This window comes from Nothoprocta perdicaria, unplaced genomic scaffold (genome assembly GCF_003342845.1).
Source record: "Nothoprocta perdicaria isolate Ctin4 unplaced genomic scaffold, notPer1 scaffold_9, whole genome shotgun sequence".
NCBI classification, from domain to species: Eukaryota; Metazoa; Chordata; class Aves; order Tinamiformes; family Tinamidae; genus Nothoprocta; species Nothoprocta perdicaria.
In genome coordinates this window covers 7,670,384-7,692,888 of record NW_020456198.1, presented here as the reverse complement: position 1 = coordinate 7,692,888, position 22,505 = coordinate 7,670,384, and the positions used below count along the sequence as shown (strand labels likewise).

General features: G+C 59.3%; 1 protein-coding gene across 2 annotated transcripts in view; it reads left to right on the top strand.

Annotated features, from left to right (window-relative positions):
• PLXNA1 (plexin A1) overlaps positions 1 to 22,505 on the top strand; it is a 125,071-nt gene that overhangs the window by 6,611 nt on the left and 95,955 nt on the right. The window contains exons 1-3 of one of the 2 annotated variants that reach the window (XM_026052546.1): positions 6,400 to 6,445; positions 6,528 to 7,302; positions 16,776 to 16,958. In XM_026052546.1, the coding sequence (XP_025908331.1) occupies positions 6,619 to 7,302; positions 16,776 to 16,958 (867 nt within the window). In that variant the 5' untranslated portion in view covers positions 6,400 to 6,445; positions 6,528 to 6,618. Of the gene's footprint in view, positions 1 to 5,956; positions 7,303 to 16,775; positions 16,959 to 22,505 lie in introns of those variants that run through there. The other variant, XM_026052545.1, reaches the window with a different exon arrangement.

The following is a 22,505-nucleotide window of genomic DNA, read 5'->3' as shown; positions in this document are numbered from 1 at the left end:
ACAAGACGCGGAGCTGTGAGGAGCCAGGACCTTTGAAATGGAAGTGGATCTGAGGTCTGTGCCGGCTTCCCGGGGCCCCGCTCCCTTGGATTGCCCGGCGGTGGGAGTGTCGGAGAGCCGGGGCTGGGGCAGAGCTGCAAGGAGATGGCTTTAAAAGGAGGAGGCTTTAAAAGGAGGAGAAAGGCAGGATCTTGGGAAAGGAAAAGCGGATTGAGTTTGGGGATTAGCCAGGGGCTGGGCTAAGTTTGTGGAGCCCCAGCTGTTGGAATTGGGCTGGAGCGGCCTCCCTCCCGCCCCACGGGCCGTGCCCTCGGTGCAGCGGCCGGCGCTCGCACGTGACCGCCGGCGCGCGGGAGCTGCATGGAGCTCGGGACGGGTTAGAGCAAGCCCGGAGCTGCATCCCTGCGCCGGGAGCACGGCACATCCAGCGAGCAGGAGGCTCCCGCCCCAGCTGGCTGCGGGAAGCTCCTGGGAATTGCGGCGGGCTCCGGGGACGGCGAGTCCCCGCCGCCGGCTCTGCGGAGGCTGCATCGCTGCGTGCTGGGTAGGCTGTGCGGTGCGGAGGTGCCGGCACGTGTTGGGGAGAGGAAGCTCCTTCCTGGAGAGCCGGGCTGCACGGGGCTGTCCGTGTTGGCCGGGCTGTCCCAGGCCGGCAGCAGCCATGGAGCAGGAGTTAGGGAGCAGGGAGCGCATTGCACGGTGTGAGCCCTGTGAAGGGAGCAGCTGCGGGGCCCGGGAGCTGCGCTGCTCCCAAAACATCTCAATCCAGTTGGTTGATGCAGGGGCTGCTCGGGTGGGCGCGAAGCTCCTCCCAGGCAGGCCCTGGGTAGAGCAGTGCAGGGTGATAACAGCAAAAATCCCCCCGAGGGGCGACGGCACATGGGCTCGGAGTCCTGGGGCAGGGGCAAAAGGCGCGATGGTGGCTTTGCGCCCGTTCCATGAGCGCTCCTTTTGCCTCCCGACCCTTCCCAGGTGGGGCTGTCTAGGGAGCTGAGCCGTTAATGAGCCAAGCTTGAAATAGCCGGGGCCCCTGGGAAGCTCCTCGGAGAGGTTTGTGGCTCTGCAGCAAGCAGTGGGACCACGAGTGGCAGGAGGGACGTGGGGCCCTGCTGCCAACCACACTTGAGGGACACGGTGCAGCCAGGGGGTCCGTATGGCGTTTGGGAGCGCGGACACTGGAGGGAGGGAAGCTGGTGGCAAAAGGACCTCTCCTGTTGGACTTGCCTGCTGGCTGTTGGAGATGCAGTTTGTGGGTTCCCTTCTGACTCTGTAGGCCGAGTTGGGCTGGGTGATTCTTAATCGCAATGATTCTGTGATTCCGTGGATGAGCTGCCAGCAGGGCTACCAGGACACGGTGCAGCAGCCTGGTAGGATGTGAGGAGCAGGGTCTGGAGCGCAGCAGCTGGGCTGCAAGGTGGCCCTCGCTGCTCCAGGCTTGGCTCTTCAGCTGAGGATAAAGTGTTGGGTGATCCTGGCCTCTTCAGGGGGGCAAGACTTGTGCAGTTCGGCATGTGAAGCCTTGAGTGTTGGCAGGATCTTGGGATCTGCAGGGCTTTTGTGCAGCCTGTGCTGAAGCTGCTGCTGGGCACCTGGAGGACGGTAGGGGCTTGGTTCCCATGCCAGCCTGGGGGACACTTTGTGTTGATGCTTTCCATAAAATCCTGCACTGTATTGCAGTTATTCTTGGCTTTGCTCAGCCTGGGGCTGTGCTTTACCTGCCCAAACCCTCCAGATCCTGAAGCCACCGTTGTTCTGCTGCCTGCTGTGGTTTGGGTCATTCCGAGCCCCGATGTTGCGCTGGCTCCGTTCCTCCTGAGCCGAGTGCTTCTCCTGAGGCCGCCTGCTCCATGTGCAGTCGCCTTGTGGGCGACACAAAGCTCTTGGGTCCCAGATCTGCCCCAGCTTAGATACCCAGCTGGAATCAGAAAATAGCAGACAGGGCAGCCGTGGAGATGTGGGTGTCCCTGTTCAAGGTCCCAGTTTGTGTCTGGTTTCCATGGCGGGGACACGTGCTGCTGGTGGGACCTGCTGAGACCGTCCCTGCTCATTCCTCTGCCTCGTGCAGTTGTGGTGTGGGCAGGGCTGGGTTTCCATCTCGGAAATGCTCCTGGTCTTCTGCAGGACAGCGTAGAGCCTCTTAATGAGGAGAGCTGGTGGTAGCCTCTAGGCCTGTTCTTCTTGGCGTGACGTGGCTTTTGTGGAGGATCAGGGAAGGGGCATTGCATGCTTGGGAAATGCCATGTTTCCCCCTTGCTGCTGCTGCTTCTGTTATGTCCCTTTTGGCCAAAGGCTCAAACTTCTTCAGGAGGTCTCCTTGAGGAATAGGTGGCTGCTGCTCCCTGTTGTGTTTCTCAGATGGGATGGAAGAGGTTGAGTTGCTCAAAGGCTCGGCAGGACGGCTGCCTTGGCCGGGCCTGGGGGACAGCAGGAGGCCCTGGAGGAAAAGAAGGTGCTGGAGACCCCGGAGATGTTCCTGATGCATGTGGTTGTAGTCGAGATTGGAGTGGGGCTGCCTCGGAGCTTGCCATCGATTTCATCAGGGTTTGGTTCGAGCTGGGGATGAGATTTGTAATGATTTCACTCGCTTGCTAGCTGGGGAGTGATCCCTGAGAAATTGTTTAAAATTAATGTGTGTGGCAAAGGAAGGAGTTAAATTTAGCCCTGTTGCAGATGACTGCATATGTAGGAGAGCTCCTAGCTCCGCAGCACCACCAGCCTTTTATTGTTGCAAGGCTTTTCCCAGGCAGGCAAACCTAAAAATATAGCGAATGCATTGTGAGACCGACTCTCCTGTGGCCTGTGGGCTTTTCTCTTCTCCACATAATCACCCCCCTCTCCCTGCCTTTCGCTAATTATTGGCAGCTCAGCAGCTCGCGTGTGTTTGAAGATGGAGCGGGTTCCTCCTCAGTCCGTTTCCTATCGCTGAAAGCAGCAAGTGACTCAGAGCGATTATAGATAAGGACCCATTAGATCCCATTTCTCCTGTCCTTCAGGGGGTCACTTATGAGGGTTTTCATTCCCATCAGCTCTGTCTTCCAGGCTCTCTTTCAAAGCGAGACCGTAAAACCATTGGGGCAGTTTACGGGCACGTCCCGGCCGCTCGAGAGCGGCTCCTCCGTGCGCTGCAGGCTGCGTCTCCAGCTGAGCAAGTGGAGAGCCGCTCCCCAAAGCCCTGCCCGCTCTCTGCCTTTTAAGCTTAGTTTTTTCCATCTCAGTTCCCTGTTCACTTCCATCCCTTCGTTAGCGAGCGGGGTGCAGGCGTTTGCAGGGCAAGGCCGTGGCTGCGGGATGAAAGGCCCCTTTGAAGCCGCTGCGCGTGAGCGTCGGCCGCGCATCCCAGCCAGTTGCAGTTGCTTCGTCAGCTTTGCTGCTCACAGCAGGTTCCCTGGTTTATATGTACATATGGCAGAATATATGTGCCTATCTTATATATACCCACACTTGCATATGTATGTGTGCAGTGTGTATATGCACACACGCGTGAGAGTGAGAGCCTCGTGTGTCCACGCGGGCTGCGCCGCCTGCCTCGCTGCCCAGCGGCAGCACGGGCTGTATTTTTAGGTCTGTTTGCATTACTCTCCGAGTTGGCATCCGAGGCTGGGATGTATTATTTTAATGCAGCCCGTTTCAGGCCTGGGCTCGGCTCCAGCGTGTCTGCGCGGAGGTTTGCATGAGTTTTGGTGGCCTGGCTTCCAGCACGGGGTCTCGCTTCTCACAGGCAACTCCTGTGGTTGGGAGATGGGAAATCGGTCCCCGGATGAGATTATTAATCTCCACAGGCCGTGGCCAGGGAAGAGCCGATGCTGCGCTGGGGTCTCCTCCTGGGCTGCAGTGCTGCCTGGGTGCTGCAGGGCAGCCCTCACAGCCTCTCCATGGACCTGGATGCAACGGGGCGGGTGGGAAATGCCCCATGACTCTGCTCCCTATCCGCTCCCTCGGCCGCTGCCGTGGGGAACGGGCCCTGCAAGGTCTGCAGTGGGGCTGCCCTCCCCTTTGCATGGCCCTGGGGACCGACCCCTGCCTCAGTGCGACCCAAGCGTTGGCAACCCGGGTCACATCACACCGAGCAACACGAACAAACCCACCTCCCTACTGTTTTTTATTTATTTTTTCTTAACGCCGAGCGCTTTAAGCAGATCTTATTGGGCAAAGCCGCTGGTGGTGGCGGGCCCTGGGACAAGATGTTGCTGCTAATACATATTTAGGACCAGAAGTCCCAGTGGAGCTCAGCAGACTATCGCCTGTCTGCTCTCGCTCGCCCCAGATCAGCCCTGCTTTGCTCTTGTTCCAGCCCCCGCGTAACAGTTCCCTAAATTGATTTGGGAATCTCCTGTTGTGCTTTCTAGCCCTGGTTTGTCGCAGCGGCCTGACCTCTGGCTGTTGTACTGGCTCCCAGAAATAGAAGTGATGAATAATTAGCAATGCGCTGGGAAAATGACTTCCGTGTCCTGCTGCCTCGTCCCAGCAGAGCCGTGCTCCAGTTTGGTGCTCCAGGCTGTGTCTGCCAGGAGCAATGCTGAGCTGAGGGCCTGGGCAGCCCGTGTGCACGGGGACCTGCTCCTAAGGGGCTGATATAATCAGTTTTCTGTGGACCCTGCTGCCTCCTTGCTCCTTGAGCAGAGCCTCTCGAGGTCCTCTTGGTGGCCTCGTGATCTCACTGGCTTGTCACATTTTTATAGCTCTGCTGAGAGCTGCCCTGCTCGGCCATCCATGGTGCCCTTGAGTGAAGTTCATCCCTGCCTTCTTCTCCAGCAGAGCGGGCAACTTGGGGCTCGCTGCTTTTTGGTGACGAAATCACCCAGTCTGCAGGTCCCCAGGTCCTGGCAGAGCGGAACATTCACCAGGGGCCATGTTTCCTACCTGGCCGCTCCCTGATGGGAATCGGCCTCTTTGTGTTGGGTCGGGAGCAGATTATCCTGCCCGGGCTGAGTCAGAGATCGCGATAAGAAGAGGGAGGCTCTTCCCTCCCTTGCTTTTGGAGTGTCTTATCTGTGGAGCCTGAGTGGGAAACAAAAGGCTGAGTTAATTTCCTGGCCATGGATCTTTGGAGTTAAGTTCTCCACCCTGGGCGGATGGGCCAGGACAGCCATGGTAGGAAGGACTTCTTGTCAGGAGGGAAGGGCTGCATGATCCTGCTCCCCAGCTCAAACATCAGCTCAGGAGATGTTTGTCTGAAGGTGCTGGTTGGGAAGGTTTCCGTGGTGCCAGTGTCCTGTTTCCTCCTGGATGCCCCCAGCATGTCCATGTGTGCCAGGAGATCTTTGAGATCCTCCTCTGTGTAGTGGCTCGAGCCGTTTCCTACACCCTGTCCGGGTGTTGGGGACGCCAAGGATGGAGCAACGTGCTGTGTCCGTGGTGGGCTGGAGGGCACAGCCTGCCTGGGCTCCATTCCCAGCTCCCCTCGGCAGACTCAATCACGCGCTGTTTGAGTAGTAAATTGGTGCCGTTTATGTCTTCATTCATGGGAAATCATTCAGCCCAACTCCAGTTAAGCTGGTGGTGAAATGGGCTGCATGCTGAGGGGGCCTTGGGAGTCCTCCCGCTTGAGGACATGGTCACTGCCACCCTTGGGGGCCAGGCATGGACAGCTGAGGAGGTCTGTGGCCCAGGAAGAGCACTGGGTGCCCTGGGGAACATCTCTGTGGGGGAGAGAGACCGTTTTGCAGGAACTGTGCGGGTTCCCGTGTGCTTCAGAGCTGGAGGCCGCGATGGTGGAGCAGAGCGAGCGGTGGCTGGTGGGGATGTTCTGGTGTGCAGAGCCATCCTGAGCATCCCGCTGGTTCCCCTGCTCCCTGTAGCAGGGACGTGTGTTTCTTTTCTCCAGGGGTGGGAGATTTGGGGCAATCAAAAGCATGGACTGGTGCAGCCCCCACCACGTGGGTGGGAACGGGCTTGCTGGCGTGGTGGGAGCTGCAGGAAAGCCTTCTAACCCCTGCTCTTGTCTTTCTCTCTCTAGGGCTGACCAGATTGGGGGCGCCCATGATGTCCTGAATGCGGAGCCCGCAGAAGCAGAGGAGACTGTGTCCTGTTAGCTCCTCCTAATTCCCCCGTCCCTTTAGTTTGGGTTTGGTTTTATTTATTTGGTGGCTGGGTCTGGGCACGGCCCCGGCCGGATGTGACACTGCTGCAATGAGGCTCCTTTGGCTCAAGCATCGTTTGTCCGTCACTCTTTGGACCCTGCTGCTCTTGGGGAGCACCTGGCTACCGCTGGCGGAAGGCAGCCCCAAGTCTCCCTTTAGGACTTTCCCAGTTACAGACTGGAGCTTGACGCACTTGGTGGTCCATAACAAGACTGGGGAGGTCTATGTGGGGGCTGTCAATCGGATCTACAAGCTCTCCAACAACCTGACGCTCCTGCGGACCCACGTGACGGGGCCCGTGGAGGACAATGAGAAGTGTTACCCTCCGCCCAGTGTTCAGTCCTGCCCGCATGGTCTGGTCACCACCAACAACGTTAACAAGCTGCTGCTGGTGGACTACTCGGGGAACCGGCTGATCGCCTGCGGCAGCGCCTCCCAGGGCATCTGCCAGTTCCTGCGGCTGGACGACCTCTTCAAGTTGGGCGAGCCCCACCACCGCAAGGAGCACTACCTCTCCAGTGTCAACGAGTCGGGCACCATGTCCGGGGTCATCATCGAGGTCCTGAATGGGCAGAACAAGCTCTTCATTGGGACGCCCATTGATGGCAAGTCGGAGTACTTTCCCACTCTCTCTAGCCGCAAGCTGATGGCCAACGAGGAGAACGCAGAGATGTTTGGCTTTGTCTACCAGGACGAGTTTGTCTCGTCCCAGCTCAAGATCCCCTCGGACACGCTCTCCAAGTTTCCCACCTTTGATATCTACTACATCTACAGCTTCAGCAGCGAGCAGTTTGTTTACTACCTGACCTTGCAGCTGGATACCCAGCTCACCTCGCCTGACTCCACCGGGGAGCAGTTTTTCACCTCCAAGATTGTTCGCCTCTGTGTGGATGACCCTAAGTTCTACTCATATGTGGAGTTCCCCATCGGCTGCGTGCAGGATGGCATCGAATACCGCCTGATCCAGGACGCTTACCTGACAAAGCCCGGCAAGACTTTGGCCAAGTACCTGGGCATCTCGGAGCGGGAGGATATCCTCTTCACCATCTTCTCCCAGGGCCAGAAAAACAGGGTTAAGCCTCCCAAGGAGTCTGTGCTCTGCCTCTTCACGTTGAAGAAGATCAAGGATAAGATCAAGGAGCGTATCCAGTCATGCTACAGAGGGGAAGGGAAACTCTCGCTGCCCTGGCTCTTAAATAAGGAATTGGGCTGTATCAACTCGGTGAGTTCATGCTTGTCTCTACCCCAACCCACCTATCTTCAACCTCTGGCTGTTCTCGGTATCTAGACCCTTCACAGTTGCCTGGCTTGGCTTATATTTTCCCAGTGGGAGGCCCCTCGCTTCCTACGAGGACTGACAGTGTTAGTGCCGAGCGCTGAGCCTGCTCGGTAGCATTCCTTGTGGAGCTTGTGGCTTTGGTGTGGGAAGGCTGTCTGGCTTTGGGTTGAATCAGTGTCTGCTGGTAGTTACTGGCCCCAAGCGGGAGGTCGTGCGCTGGCCCGGCTGCCTGTTTCTGCTTCCCCAGCCCTGTAGATGAAAGCAGAGTAGGTTACCTCTTTCCAAGGGCAGTCTGCTCAGTTCTTAGGACACAAGGTGTCCTCCGAGTCTGCGCTGGAGACTCCCTTGCCCGCAGCGGGTGGGAATTTGGGAGTGTCTTGTCTCGTGGGGCTTGGTGTTTTCTCTTTAGAGACATGCTGTAATGGCCAAGCAGAAGGTGTTGGGGATGGCAGGATGTGGGGACAGAGAACCCAAGGCTGGAGGCTCATGAAGGGAGGCGAGCTGGGTATTGGGACGAGGGGCTTGTAGCGAGCTGAGGGGCTTACATGAGCTGGATTTTGGGATGAGAGGCCTGTGGCCAGGCCTGAGTTGGGCAGACCATGCAGCTCGGACAGCCTGGGCTGGGAGAGCTTCCCTGCTGCATCCTCCCCGGCTTGGCGTGGCCTGCTGCTATCGTGGCCGTTCCCGGGGCAGGTGCAGTGCCAAAGTTTCCCTGGGCCTTTGCTCCTCTGTTGAGGACTTTTGCATCACAGATCTGCATGGAAAAGGGTTTTGCTGTGAGATGTGGCTGGTGTGTTCGTGTTGGCAACATCTGATGGAGGTCCCAATAGCTCCTGTCCCTGGTATCACCCACGTGCTCCCAGCCTTGCTTTGGGTATTTATATCATTAAATACCCAGCCCTGCCTGAGGGGTCACACAGGCTGATCTCCGCAGCCCTGAGAAGCACAAGAGGAGGCTGTTGGGCTCCTTCTCATGCCCTTCCTGGGTTTTAGGTGCCTCGTGGTGGTCTCAGGTGGGTCAGCAGCTGCTGCTTGCTGTGCCTGTGTCCTGCTTTTCCCGCCTCCCTCCTTCCCCAGCTCCGAAGGAGACAGCTAACAGCTGCCTGACAAAGTAAAGGCTTTGCTGTCAAGAGCACTGGGCTCACAAATCTGATTTTGGCTTTGAACTAATTCAATTTTGGTGGAAAATGATGAAATCGTTACAGTGCTGCCGGGTGGGTCGCGCAGCTGCTGACTCGGACGCAGGAGCTGCCTCCTCTCGCGCTCCTGGTTTCCCTGCTCCTGCTGCCTGTGACGGGACCGTGTTTGGGGAGCGGGTTCTGCTCCCGCTGCGGATGCCCGGGAATGAGCTGGGTGCCAGGCTGCTTTTCCATCTCACATAGCTAGCAGGTACTGGCGGGTGCTCGGTGGCATCTTGGTGAACCTCAGCGAGGTTCTTGTTTTGCAGGCAAATGCCATGGGATGGAGGGGAGAAGCCACGGCTGCTTTGGCATCTGGGCTGGATGCTGTCACGGGCACAGGGGAGTCTGCTCTCTGCTCTGTGCGCTACAGGAGGCGAAATCCTGTGGGTTTGCACCTCCTGTGCTTGTGTTTCCATTCCAAATAACTATTTCCTTGGCAGCCCAAGCTAGGAGGCATCTCGTAGAGCAGCCGAGCTGACTTTTTTCCCCTGTGTTCAAGTCTCCCTGGCTGCCCCTTCCTTGGGGTGCTTTGCTTGCCGTGCCTGGGGAGGAAGAGGAAGGACCTTGCAGGTGGTTTCATCTGCTTGTGAGCCCAAAGCTGAGGAAATTGGGCAGCTGGGAAGGGAGCTGCAGGATCGTTTCGGATCACTCAGCCTCTCCTGTCCTCTGGCCCTTTTCCCTGTCCTTACTAGCTTGCTTCTCTGGCTCCCTTCAGCTGTTTCTGCACATGGTGGTTTAGTTGTGAGCAAATTCCTGGCCTTGGGAAATTCTAGATCCAGCTGAAACTCTTCTCCTTCTAGGGGAATCTCTCCTTATCACCCAACACCTCTTGCTATGGGTCTTCAGTGCAAGAAATAATACTTTATTGCAAGAAATAACGTCTGTTTCTTGCCATGGTAGGAGGCTAGTCCTGGACACCAAGTTGCTACCCAGGAGCTCTGCTCACCTCGCAGGAGGTGGCATGGGATGCTGGAATTGCATGTCTCTTGCCAGTTGCTTCCTTGCTGGAGGTGCTCGGGTAGCTCATGATGTGTGAGCAATGCCCCAGCCCTGTTGGGCTCTTCAGGCAAGTGTTAATAAGGGACAGGACGAGCTCCCCTTTCCTGGCCAAAACCCAGCTCTGCAGCTATTGGTTTCGACATATTTTTTCCACCTCTCCTGTCTAGCAGAGCCATGTTTTGCTGCACGGCTCCCTGGTCACCCTAGAGTAGCCGCCCTTGGCAGCGGCCACGCTGCCCCGTGCGCGCGGCGCCGGAGCTGCTCGGCGCGCACGTCCCCAGGATCATCCCGCGTGTCCCCGCTGTGCTCCGGGCTGCCAGCAGCCGTTCCGCTGAGCATCGCCCTTGCGGATGCGAGAGCCTCATTTCCACACTGGAGTCACCCCGCGTGCCCTCTATTTCCTGCAGAGCCCGAAGCCGGCGCGGTGGCAGCTGCTGCGGTCAAGGCCGCGCGCCGAGTTAGAGACCTCCAGAGCTGCCCTCGTAAGTCTTCGGCTGCCTCGCTCTGGGAGCGCCGGCCTGGCGTCTGGGTCCCCGAGGGGTCCTGGCAGGCACAGATTGTGGGAGAGATTTAGGAAGAGCTCTCCCCTATCTGCCTGGGGAGAGGAGCACTCCGGTTCTCATGGCTCTAGGACGTGCCTGGATGCTGCGGTTGTTCCTGTGACTCTCAGTGCCACCAAACTCTGTCTGGGATCCCTCTGCTCTTGTTCTGAGGGTGGTTTTGTGCTAGTGAAGGTCTGTGAGGGCTGCCTGTTGGCCCGGGTGGCCAGCTCCTGAGTAATGGGGTGCCAGGGTGCTCTTTGGGTCCCACAGCAGTGGGATTTGCCATGGCAGGGAGCTGCTGGGGCTGCTGTGGATGGGACCACCCCGAGGTGGTGGCTGCTGCCGTTGGATTGCGCTGGGGACCTGCTGCTTTCTGCCAGGTACCCGGCCTGCCTTGGTGGCCGGTGGCATTTGCTATCCCAAGGCAAGGCTGGGTCTTGGATGAAGCCCTCAGCACTTTGCCATGCTGGGAAGGCCAAAGTGGGTCCCACGGGGCGCGTGGCCTCTTTCTGGCAGCAATATACATCCCTGGTGGAATGCAGTCACCTCCGGCACGGGGCACGGCAGGCAGCTGTCACACCACACGGTGATGGATGCTGGCCAGGAAGGAAAGGGCACGTTGTTTTCTAAGGAGGCAGAATGTAAATTGCTAAAGTCAGTAGTTTGGGATTTATACCTGATCCATATGGAAAATGTCCCAGGAGCTCTCTTGCTCCTGATCAGGATTTATGGTTTAAAGTCTCCTTTGGAAAGTCCAAGCCTTATTGCTGTGGCTTATCAGTGGTCAGGATTTCTCAGTGCTGAAGAGTTATATTCCTGAGGAATGGTCCCCGTGGGTTGGCTTGAAGGTGGGTTTTGGGAAGAGCAGATCCTCCTTGGCTATAGCCTGTATGGGTAGTATGTAGGAGTTGTCATCAGCGCCTGTTCTGGCCTCTGCTCCAGAGAAAGGCTGCAAGGTGGCAAGGGATGAAAGTCCTGGAGGGTGAAGAAAGCCTCTTGGATTGTTGCTGGTCCTCCTTTTCCTCTTCTTCCCCTATTGCTCTCTGCGGAGCAGGGCTCCGTGCCCTGGGTCGGCTGCAGCTGCCGTGACAGCGAGGTGAACGTTGGGATGCTGATCCTCCTGCAGGGCAGCTTGGATTTTCTGGAGCCATTGTGGAGCCAGGAGGAGAGGAGGCTGCCAGGCTTGGCAGAGCGCTCGGGAGATGTTAGCGGTTCCTCCCCGGCGAGCAAACTTGGCGACGGGACCTCATTCCGATCTCGTTTCCCTCTCTCCCCTTCTGGGAAGCAGCAATCCTTCAGCTGGAGCGAAGGCAGGCGTGCTCTGGAAGGAGGTGCCTGCAGAGCAGGCTGCTGGCATCTCAGCCTGGTGCCCAAGAGCTTTTGCTGTCTCTCCTGGGCTGGGGAGAAGGAAACGGCACCTACTGTAAAGGGTCAAGAGGGGGTTCACTTGCTGCCTTGGCTGAAAACACCCCAAAATAGGGCAGAGCCGACCCACGTGTTGCCCTGCACTAGCAGGGAGAGCTGGAGGAGATGGTTGGTTAATCCCCACGTGCTGAGAGACCTTATGCAGGTCTGCTCTGACCTGTGCCCAGATCAGACAAGGTGGGTCACCAAGGTGGGTCACTTGCACAGAAGGGCAGCAAAGGGATCCTATGGGACCATCCAGTCCATTCCCTGCGCCCCAGCTGCACTTCCTAAACTGTTCCTGAAGCCACGGGGGGGTTTTGCTGTCCTTGGAGATTCACTGTAAAGGTGCTTGGGCTTGTGCAGCCCAGGTCTTTGTTTTGTCTGCCTTCTGTAGGGGCCGAGGAACTGCTTGGCCTTGCTCAGGTCTCCTTATCATGTCCTTATTTTGGAGATGGAGAAGCAGGGGTCTGATCCACTGGCACTAGGGAAGTGCAGCGGGCTGGTGGGTCGGGGCTGGAGTGACTTTTTCCATAGCAATTGGAAACTTCGCCACAGGAGTGGGATTGGGGATTTTGGGGCTATTTGGTTTGCTGGTGCCGGTCAGAGGGCTGGAGCGAGCGCAGATTCAGGCCTGGAGATTCCCTTCCCCGGGGCAGAATTCCCGGCTCTCGGCACCGCTTTTGCTGTCAGGGAGGTGGAGGCTTCCCTGGAGAGACAGCGGGAAGGCAGGTGGTGAATGGCAGGCGTGAGATGAGGGGCTATATGTAATAGTATTAACTGGCAAATTACTGACCAATTAATAACGCTAAATGGCAGGGATCTCTCCTCTCCTGTCGGCTCCCTCATTGCCTCTGTAAGTGGGCTTGAAGGGAGGCAATGAGACACGGCATGTCAGGGCGGCAGCCGCGCCGGCACCGCTCCTGCGTCCCGCGCTCCTCCTCCCCGATCCCAGGGAGATACTGGGGTTTTCTGGCCCTCTTTCCAAGGGGAGGCTCAATGGGATTGCAAATCCCGCTGTGTCCTCGCTTGGCCTCACCTGCAGTGCCAGGTGACACCGAAAGGGACAACTCTGTGCGTGTCCCTCCACGTGTCCCTGCCACGGGCTCGTTTGCAAAGCGGCGACCGGGTCTGCGGCGGGTTTGGTACCGAGCGCCGCTGCCTGCGCTTCCCTAACAAGGCAGCTCTCTGTTAATGAGCTAATTGTCGGCGTAATTATTTATCGAGGTAGTGTCGGCATCTCGGCGGCGGGCGGGCTGCTCCTCGCGGCCCCGCGGTGCAGCTGTATTTGTCGTTTCCCAGAGAGTTTGTTGAGACAAAGCAGAGAGGAGGAAACACCACAAACATTTATCCCTCCTGCATATTCAGCAGCTGGTGAGGTCGGGGAAGCCGCAAATTGGAGCGCTGGGAGAACAGACGCTGCGTTGGCTGCCACGGGCTCCTGGGCCTCAGGCACCGCCAGCGGCCCCGTCCTGGCCCCACGGGGGTTCGGGTTTGCCCGGGTGGCTCTGCTGCTGCCCTGGTCCCGGGCATCCCTCCGAGGACGGTGAGATGTAGGGCAGAGAGGGCACCGGAGCCACGGAGCTGTTTGCTTGGAGCTGTGACCGGAGCGTTTTCCTTCTAAAACCTTTCCAAGCAAAAAACCGGAGGGATGCCGGGAACAGGGCTAGGGCAGTGTCATCGGAGGCGTGTTGCTTCGTTCTGGCTTTGTGAGTTGGGGCGGCCGCTCGCCGGGCAGAGCCCTCGCGGTGCCTGGGCCGGGGGCAGCCGCGTGGCTCCGCGTGGGGATCAGTCTCTGAGTGCTTGGCCACCCTGAGAGCGGTGAGTTCGGAGGAGGCAGAAGGGAGTCCTTACAATTAACTAAGGTGAACTCAATTCGTTGCTGGAAAGATGAGTTTTATTGGATCTGCTGCCCCGAAGTTTCCCAATGCAGAGGCTGCTCCTCTGCAGTCCTGCTGGTGGTTGTGCTGGAGGGGCCATTTGCAACCTCAGCCTTCCATGTAAATTGGAAAGGACTGGAAAATCCCTTCCCTGTTCTTCCTGCAACTGCTGGAGATGCCTTCAGCTGGAGATGTGCGTGCTGCCCCTGCTTGGTGTTGGTGATGATGCGTCTTGCGTGTCTGACCTGACCCAAGGGCTGCCCGGTTCAGGCAAGGAGGGCAAAAAGGTCAGGCAAGGAAGGGACTTGCTGCTTGGCCTTGTTCTGCATTGGGCATCCCCCCGGCAAGGGAAGTCAGAACAACTGAGCGAGCAGAGCAGAGTTCCGTGCTGCAAAGAGGACGCTGCGCCGCTCGCTCCCGCTGCGAGGAGGCTGCCGGCCTTGGGGTGGCTCCGACCGCGCGACGAGAAGGTGGGAGCAGCCAAAGCCCAGCCTGTAGCTGCAGCAAGTGGAGTCCGACGGAGACGTGTCGAGCTTGGAGGCTTGGACACAAGAAAAGACTTTTTTTTTTTTTTTTTTTTAATTTTTTTTTTTTTGTGTGTGTGTGTGATCAGGTGGCTTTTTAGCCTTTTTTTTAACCTACTGCCTCCAGAATTTGGTGCCTGTGCCGGAGGGTGATGTCCCGGGCTGCTGCTTTCTGCACTCGGAGCCGTGCAGTGCATGCGTGGATGTGGAGCTCGGGAGTTTGCTGTTTTCCCGTGTGTTACGTGCACACGCTGTGTGGATGCAAACCCCCTTGGGGACTGGCATGCGTTTGGAGGCAGGCACTTGCCAAAAACCGCGCCCCTTTGAACATGGGATTTCGTGAGGAAAGTCTGGAAGCGGCAGATCCCGTGGCCCCGGCAGGCCGCCTCTCCTGGAGCCCTTGCGTTGCAGAGCGGGCTCCGGGCTGCACGTCGTGGGTGTTGTTGACTCCGGTGGTGCCCCGTGCCTGTTCTCTGGTGCTGCAAGCCTCAGCCCTCCCATCTCAGCCCACACCTAACTGTGGGCTAATTATGTCCAAAAGTGACTTGTGAGCAGGTCAGCGAGCGAGGATGTTTGCCTTTGGATGGCGGTGCCTGGGGAGAGAGCTGCGGAGCTAAGTCGGGAGCCACGAGAGCTCTTGGCTGCCCTCGTCCCATCCCTCCGGCCTCCCTGCCCGCTGCAGCGGCAGCCTGTGGGCTCCCTCCTTCGCTCTTCCGACTCTGGAATGCAATTCCCGCTGCAATTCCCACTGCAATCCCTGCTGCAATTCCTGCTGCAATCCGCGCTGCAGTTCCCACCTCGGGCACCCTCTGCAGCCAGGAGCGCTGCTGTTGAATGCCAGGCTCCCGGCGGGGATGGAGCGGCCCTTCCTCAGCAGCGCCCGGCGCTGCCTGAGCCGCAGCGGCTCTTGGCTGCCGTTCCAGAGCCTTTGGGAAAGGCCTCCCCTGGATGCGCAAAGGCAGGAGGGTGTTTAACCAACAGGGCTGGGAGCGGAGGCTGGCACGGGGCCTGCAGCCCGGCCAACCTGTCCGGAATCAGTGTCCTCTTCGGGATGCAGCAGGAAAGGGGCAACCTTGGAGACGTGGGGACTTCCGCAGACGTTCCTGTGGGAGCTGGACTGGCGGGTAGCGTGTTTGCTGGAGGCTTTGCCGTGCCGTGGGAGCCTCTTTGAGGAACCCGGCTCCGTTTGCCTTGGCACGGCCTCCACGGGAAGGGCCTCGTCCCTGGGGCAGGGCTGGGCACGGAGCTCCTGCCGCCCTGGGGCCGCTCGCTTTGAAGCCAGCGCCAGGCTGGGGTGCGAGGGCGACGCCGATGCCCGCGGGCACCGGCCCAGCGCGGTTCCGAGAGTGCAGGAATGCTGCCCTTGGACACGGGCTGCAACGGGTGCCGCCTGGGATGGAGCAGGGAGGCTGCAGGTCCTCCCGCGTCCTGGGCTGTGCATGGGGAGCAGGCACAGCTCTGCGTTTGGACTGAGGAGAGGGGGTTTTCCTGGTGCCTCGCAGCTGAGGGAGGAGATTTGCACCCTGCAAATGCTGCTTTGCAAAGAGCTGCAGCTGGATGTGCATCGCTGGGAGCTGGGGAGTCGCTGCCCCTTTCGCCATGGGCAAAACCTGGCGCAGGCCCCTGCCTTGCCTGGAGGGCGGGCGATGGGGCCCCACGAGTAGCTTCACGTGTGGGGAGAGCTGCCGGGCTGCCTCTCCTCCCCAGTCTGCCCCATCTCGGCTGAGAGGCCAAGGGCGCAATGGGCTCCCGCTGGAGCGGGGTTGCTTCCGAAGCTGCCTTGCTGCCAGAGTGAGATGTTAAATCGTCACCCGGGGCCGGCTGGACAGCCGTGCTGGGCTGTGTAATTAGGCTCAGCAGAGATCTGAGCTTAGGCTTTTTCAGCCCTGCAGCCTTGGCCCGTTCCATAAAGGCAGCCCCGCGCGGGGCCCTGCGCTCGGCTCCGCAGCAGCCGCCGGGCGGGAGGCGGCTCCGAGCGCGGCTCCCGCCGGGATGTGCCCGGGGCTCCCCGGCTGCCCCTGGCTGGGTGCCCACCTCGCTGCGGGTAGAGCCCGCAGCATGGAGGGTGCTCAGCAAGGGCTTCCCCCAGCTCTGCTAGTGCCCCGATCGGCCTGGAGGCCGTTGCCTCCATCCCCTTGCCTGCCCTGTGTTCCTGCTGCTCCAGAGACCTTCAGATCATCTTCACAAACACCCTCTGCTTTCCTTAGTATCCTGATAGCACCTTGCATGCAAGAACCGTGCCTCTGGAAGCAGCAAGGATGCCAGTCCTGGCTGGCCTGCGTGGCACTGGGAGGGCTGTCACAACCTCCCCTGAGGAGCTGGGGGTGCTCTGGGACGTGGGGCCTTGGTGGAGCCCCACGTGTGGAGAGCAGCCGCTGGGGTGGTGGGAGAGAGCTGACCACCGTGGGGAGATCCAGCTGCTTTTACCTGGCCTCCCCTCTGCTTTTTGTAGCTTTTCCTGCAGCCGTATCCAAAAGGAACAGGCCAAGCCTGGGGGATGAGACGGCCTCTCCGCAGAGCCTCGCTTACTGCCTCCACCATCCCAGTCTCTGCCTTCCAGAGATGGCAGCTCCTTTGCAGCAGCTAATAAGCAGCTGCCTTTTCCTTGTGCCAGGCTGCTGGTTGCGACGCCTCCGTGGCCCCTGCTCCATCTCCCTGCGGGAAGGGAAGCTCCTGGCTGTGCGTGTTGGCTGGTGCCCCGCACGGTGCCGGAGAGCTCCCGGGGGCTGCCCCAAAGCGCAGGCTGCCCACGGGGGCCCCCGTCGCTTCCTCCCTTCAGCATCGAACCAAACGAGCATCCCGCTCGCCCCCGCGGTGCCGCCGTGCTCTCTGCACTGTGTCCGCGCCTTGGCAAAACGCTCAACTCTCCCCTTTTCTCTTCCACAGCCGCTGCAGATCGACGACAATTTCTGCGGCCAGGATTTTAACCAGCCGCTGGGCGGGACGGTCACCATCGAGGGGACGCCGCTCTTCGTGGACAAGGAGGACGGCATGACCTCGGTGGCTGCCTACGATTACAGAGGACAGACCGTCGTCTTCGCCGGCACGCGGAGCGGCAAGATCAAGAAGGTAGGAGCCCCGCGGCGGTGCCGACGGCGGGATGCTGCTGTGGTAGCAGAGGGACCTGACGTTGGCAGATCCCTCGTGGGCACAGATGGGACTTTGCCTCCTTCATAGCGTGTGTTGTGGGTAGCGAGGGAAGGTGCTGCCAGGGTCAATCTCCCGTTGCTCCTCCCTGCCAACCAAATTTTCCAAACCCATCTTGTGAAAGGGTTATATTATAATGTAGGGAATTGAGACCAGGCTAGTGCTGGATCAGTGTCTATCCCGTTGTCTCTCAGAGCGTTGGGTTTGCACTTCAAGTGTCACAGCACGGGCTGTGTCTGTCCAGGCCCATTGACCTGGGGAGGGCCAACAGAGATGGGTGCTCATGACTTCTTGCTGTTGGTGTTGATGGAAACATCTAGCCAAGTGACAGTGCTGGCTTCTTTGAAATGAGCAGTGCTGAGTTTCTCTTCTTTTTTCTTGGCCTCAGAGTTTCCTCATGTGTTGCCCTCATGTCCGCAAGCTGGTTGAAATGGAGGAAGCAGGGTCTAAATTTAGATGTTTGGTGCCCACATGAGGAGAGTTGCCCCTTGGCTGAGGTCAGGCTGAACTGTACTCTACCAGAGCTGGGATTTTTGTAACCCAGTTAAGTTTTGGGCCTTCCCTCTTCGAGCTGGCTGTGAAAAGCCCTGGTGTTGGAGGGATGGATGCATTTATGGGAAGCCTCCGCCCATATTGGTAGCATTGCTGCATTCCCATCACCGCATGAAGTTATGGCTGCTGAGACAGCCTGTGGTTGAGGAGAGCCCAAGGGCAGACAAGGCTGTGCCTCAGATAGAGCCCAACTAGTCTGGGCCTTTGGCTCAGCAGGGGAGATCCATGGGGGGCCCCCAGCCAGCTCACAGCATGGGGGGGATCCCTCTTCCCTCACCCCATCGCTGCACAAAAGGCTTTTTGTTGATGGCAATTAGCAAATAGCTCCGTGCGTGTGTGTGTTTCTCTCCCTGTATCTCCACAGGGCATGGATTTCCTGTTATCATAACATCGTTCCTATAATTACAGCTGTACATGCCCTGTATAAACACAGCTTGCATTAGCTGCATCCTCAGCCAGGCAGCGGCGTAGCGACGCGCCTGGCACAGTCCCTGCAAGGGGCAGGAGCAATGGGGCTAGTCTGGAGAGTTGGGCCCTTCTGCTGAAGGAAAAGGTGCCTTGTGGGACCCCCCTGGCACCCTGTCCGGGGCAGAATGCCCTGAATTTAAAAATTCTTTCGTGTCATCTTAAATTTCTTTTTCCTTGCGATCTTAGCTTTTTAAAATACCTGTGCTCTTGAGTGTTGGTGGTTACGTTGGGAAAGCCCTAAGCTCTCTGATCCACGCTTATCCCTTCAGCCCGTTTGCCTTGTTAGGGATGCCAGCATCACCCCGTCCTTTATCCTGGGCACCCTGAATCGCGGGGTGTGATGGGGACCCCGATTCGTGCCGCGTCCGGCGCAGGGTGCCGGGCTCTGCATCGCCACGGGCGGCCCCGCTGCCTGCCCGGCTCCCCTGCCCAGGAACAGGAGCTTGTGTTGAGTGTCCCTGGTGAGGCTTGGAGGGGAAGGGAGCAGCCCCTGTGCTGTGGGGCTGGCAGCCAGAACCCGATGCAGCTTCTATTTCAGTCCAAACTGAACCACTCCTCACCCTTATCTCCTCCTTTCCCCAAGACAGCAGCTTGAGAGACACCTTGGAGGGGGAAAAACAGTTCCCATCTGAGCAGAGGCGCCGTAGCTTCAGTTTGTAGATGGAAAACTGCAGCGAGAGGGTCCGAGTTGGTGAGATGTGGGTGCTGAGCGCGGGGGTCCCGCCGGGCTGCCCCGCGGCGCCGCTCCTGCCGGCTCCGGCGGGGAAGGAAGGGAGCTGACGGAGGCAACTTGTCCTCCCTTGCTGATCGATGGGGATCTGCAGGGACCGGCGCTGCGCTTCTGGCCGCCTCTCCTGCTATTGAGCTCCAAATGGGAGGTTTTAAATAGCCTGTAGCAACATAAGGGATGGGGATGGGGAGGAAGCAGAGTGTGGGAGGAGGGTTCACAAAGCCACGAGGACACTGTTGCACCTCCAGTTCCTTATTTATCTAGAAATGATGGCAGTTCTTTCTTGTGTGGAACATTTGTTTTTTCTGTCCTTCCATTTTTGCCTCTTTTTTTTTTTTCCCTCCACTTTTTTCTCTGTTCTTTGCAGCTTTGGAGCCATTTCCAAGGGGTCTTGTAGGGTGAGTGCCTGTTCTGGGGCTGCACCCTTGTCCTGGGTACAAGGGATAAGACCAGCTCAAGGCTGAGACCAGGACATTGAGCCTCCATGTACTTCGGTGCCCTCCTCTCCTGCACATCTCTTCCTAGCTTTCTTTTTCCTGATTTCTGCCCATCACCAGCGTGTCCTGGTGCTGTGGAGGTGGCTTTAAACTGCTGTCGCTGGCAGAAGGGTGCTGCTGGGGCAGCACGGGCCCTCGGTGGCCCTTGGTAGGGGGACATGGGACCTGAGGCAGTAGCTGCTCGTGCACGGCTGTGGTCGACGGGTTCTGCTGGGTCTGGAGCACCTGAACTGGGCACTGTGTCTTGTGGGGGCTTCACTGGGCTCTGCCGTGGGTTGGGAGCCCAAATCTGCTTCCACGTAGCTCGAGCTGGCTTGGAAAGCCTCGAGAGGAGAGCAGAGCTCCCCGACGGGGCTGTGGAAACACTCCAGGGCTGGTGGCTCTTGCGGACGCTGTGACCTGGGCTGCCCGAGTCCCTGAGCGCAGGCCATCTCATCTACCTGATCTCCCCGGGGAGCCCCGTCCGTCAATGAGAGCTGGTTCTGGCTGTCCCTGCTGTGGGAGGGAAGGGGCCCCAGGGTGGAGGTGGCCTTGGGGCCGGGTGAGCTTCACCTGGCAGCGGAGCACACGGTGTGTCCCGGGACAGCGGCTCCTGCTGCGTTCCCTGCTGGACACCAGGAACCTGGGAGGTGTTCGGTGGGAAGGAGAGCTTGGACAAAGGTATGGGAGGTGTGGGCAAAAAGGATGCAAAACCAGGTTTTAGCCATGACTGCTGCCTGTGCAAGTCCAATTTGGCACCCCAGGCTGGTAGGGAAATGTTCCTTTTGGCCTTTTGTGGAGCTGGAGATATTTGAGATGCCCAAATAGGTGATAACCGATCCCCAGGCGGTCTCTTGAGGAGCCGGCCCTTGGGTTGGCTTCGGGCAGGATGTGTAGGAGGCAGGTGAGGAGTCCTCTTTCTGCAGCCTTTCCCAGTGGGTTTGGACCCTGGTGTTGGGCACGGTGCGGTGACGGTCTGGAGAGCGTTACCACCTCTGGATAGCGGCGGGATCACACGCGAGCCCCGAGGACGGAGCGCACGGTGCCCTGCCCCTCACCCCAGGGCTCCGGCACCCTTCCCATTACCCTGAAGGACGCGTGGGCAGGAGGGATGGGGCTGGCAGGGCCGGCCGGAGGCTGTCCAGCTGCCTGCGCGTCCCTTGGCAGGGATGGTAATCCCTTCGCTTACAACCGTGGGCGCTTCCCGCCGTGCCCTTGGCAAGTGCCCGCCTTTGGCTTGGCACCACCGGGGCCTTTCGCTGCCCTCCCGCCGGGCGCCGCTGCCTTTGCAGGCAGGGGCTGCGCGGGCTGCCCGCCTCGTCCTGCTCCTGCTGCGGGCCCCCGGGGCAGCTCTGGGGCTGATCCCACATTCCCAGCCCCAGGGCTTCCCTTCCAGGATCCGGATTCCACGAGAACGGCGCATGCTTCACTCCGTGCGAGTCCAGGAGCAGTTGCAGGGGACAGATGGGTGCTGTGTTCTCCCCGTCCCCAGGAGCCCTGTAATGGATGCTGGTGTGACAAGAGGGCACTGCTTTCACCAGCTGGGCCGGGGTAGGTCAGGGCAGAGTCACTGCGATGTCTGGATTTTCCTTGGATGGCAGCTCCCCTGCCCAGCATTTGTCCAGGCCGCCGCGCACGGACAGAGCCGTCCTTTGTGCCGCGGAGGAGCCGCGCGAGCCGGGCCGCGGCCCCCGGCCACGCTGCCAGCAGCCGGTGCCGCGAGGCCGGGCCGCGGGGCAGCACCTGCCCGCCCGGGGCCTCCCCGCCGCCGCTCTGCGCCCCAGGCCCCTCTTCCTGGCGTCGGGCACGGGAGAAGGTCACCCAAGTTGTCCTTGTTGCCGTCCCGTCCTGTGCAGGAGCCGTCTCCTCTGCTGCAGGGGCTGGCTTTGGGGACAGCCGTTTGAAGAGGTGGGACGTCAGAGACGGGAGAAGCCTTGTCCTGTAGGGTGCTGCGGGTAGAACTGAGTTTAGAGGAGTCACAGGAAGGCAGACTAATTTGGGGAAAATGTCCTTGCCAGCCCCCGGCACCTGGGGAAGCCCGTGCAAGGGTTAGGGTGCAGAGTTGGGAATGGACAGCAGAAGGAAACAGTACATGGGCAGGAGGCCTTGGGTGGGACGATCTCGGACGCCGAGGTGCTGCGCGGCCCGTGGCCCTGAACGCCGCGGCTGTCTCTGTGCTTGTTCTCCGCCCGGTCACGAGGAGCGCGGTTGCCTTCGGATGCCCGGGAGTTACGCGGGGCCGCCAGGCTCGCAGCGCCCCGCGTGCTGGCCGCCCTCCACGAGCAGTCACGGGGTTCTGTTGTCTAGGGAATTTCTGCCACTTCGAGGGTGAGTAATGTGGGGATGACTTGTACCGCGCTGACACTTTTGGATGCGAGCCACTTCCTAGCAGTTCCCTAGCCCGAGCTCTCTGGTGGGGTGTCCCGGACCTGTGCTTGCACGCTGTGGTCCCAGGGTTGGCAGCAATGGGGAAGTGGCAGGAGGATATGAGCTGTGAGCACGTTGCTGCGGGGACTTCCAGGGCAAATCCGTGCGCGGGAAGCAAGGCTGGATTCCTTATGGCTGCCTCATACCTGGAAATCACCAGTCCGCGCTTGACATGTCATCTTTTTATTGGGCAGTCACAGTTTCCCCTGGGTTATCTTTCCCATTAAGGTCTGATGAACAAAAAGCTGCTTGTATAATTGCAAATCAGAGTGCTCAGCCATGTGCTTGAAAGGCACTTTCAGACCTGCACCTGTAGTCGCATCCTAATGCGCGTGTGCCAAGGCCTGGGCTTCATGGCTGCTCTGTTATGTTGCAGGGGAAGAGGACAGGTCCAGGAGAACGTGCGCTGATCAGCGTGACCAGCCCATGCAGGAATTGCGAAGCTCCCGTCCCGGAGCTGTAGTCTGGAGCCCAGGCCGGCCTCGTTAGCCTGCCATCTGCTCCTCGTTGTGCAAATTAGGCCCTGCCTTGGGGCCTCTGCCGCGCTCTGGTGTGGCCCTTGTGGGCTGACCCGATTTTGGGGGCCGCCTGGTGATTTCTGAGGGCAAGAGGAGCTTCTCTCCGCAGCACGGCCGGCTGGGCCTCGTGTCGCAGAGGTTCTCGGGCTGCCGCGGTCCCCTGCAGTACAGATGAAGGGAAGGATCCCACATTGTGGGGCTGATCCCAGACACTTCTGTGTCTCTAGCAGGGTGGGTGCCTCTGCTGAGGGGAATTACGAAGGTTCGTCAGGGCTTTGGGGTGGTTATTTGAGCCCTT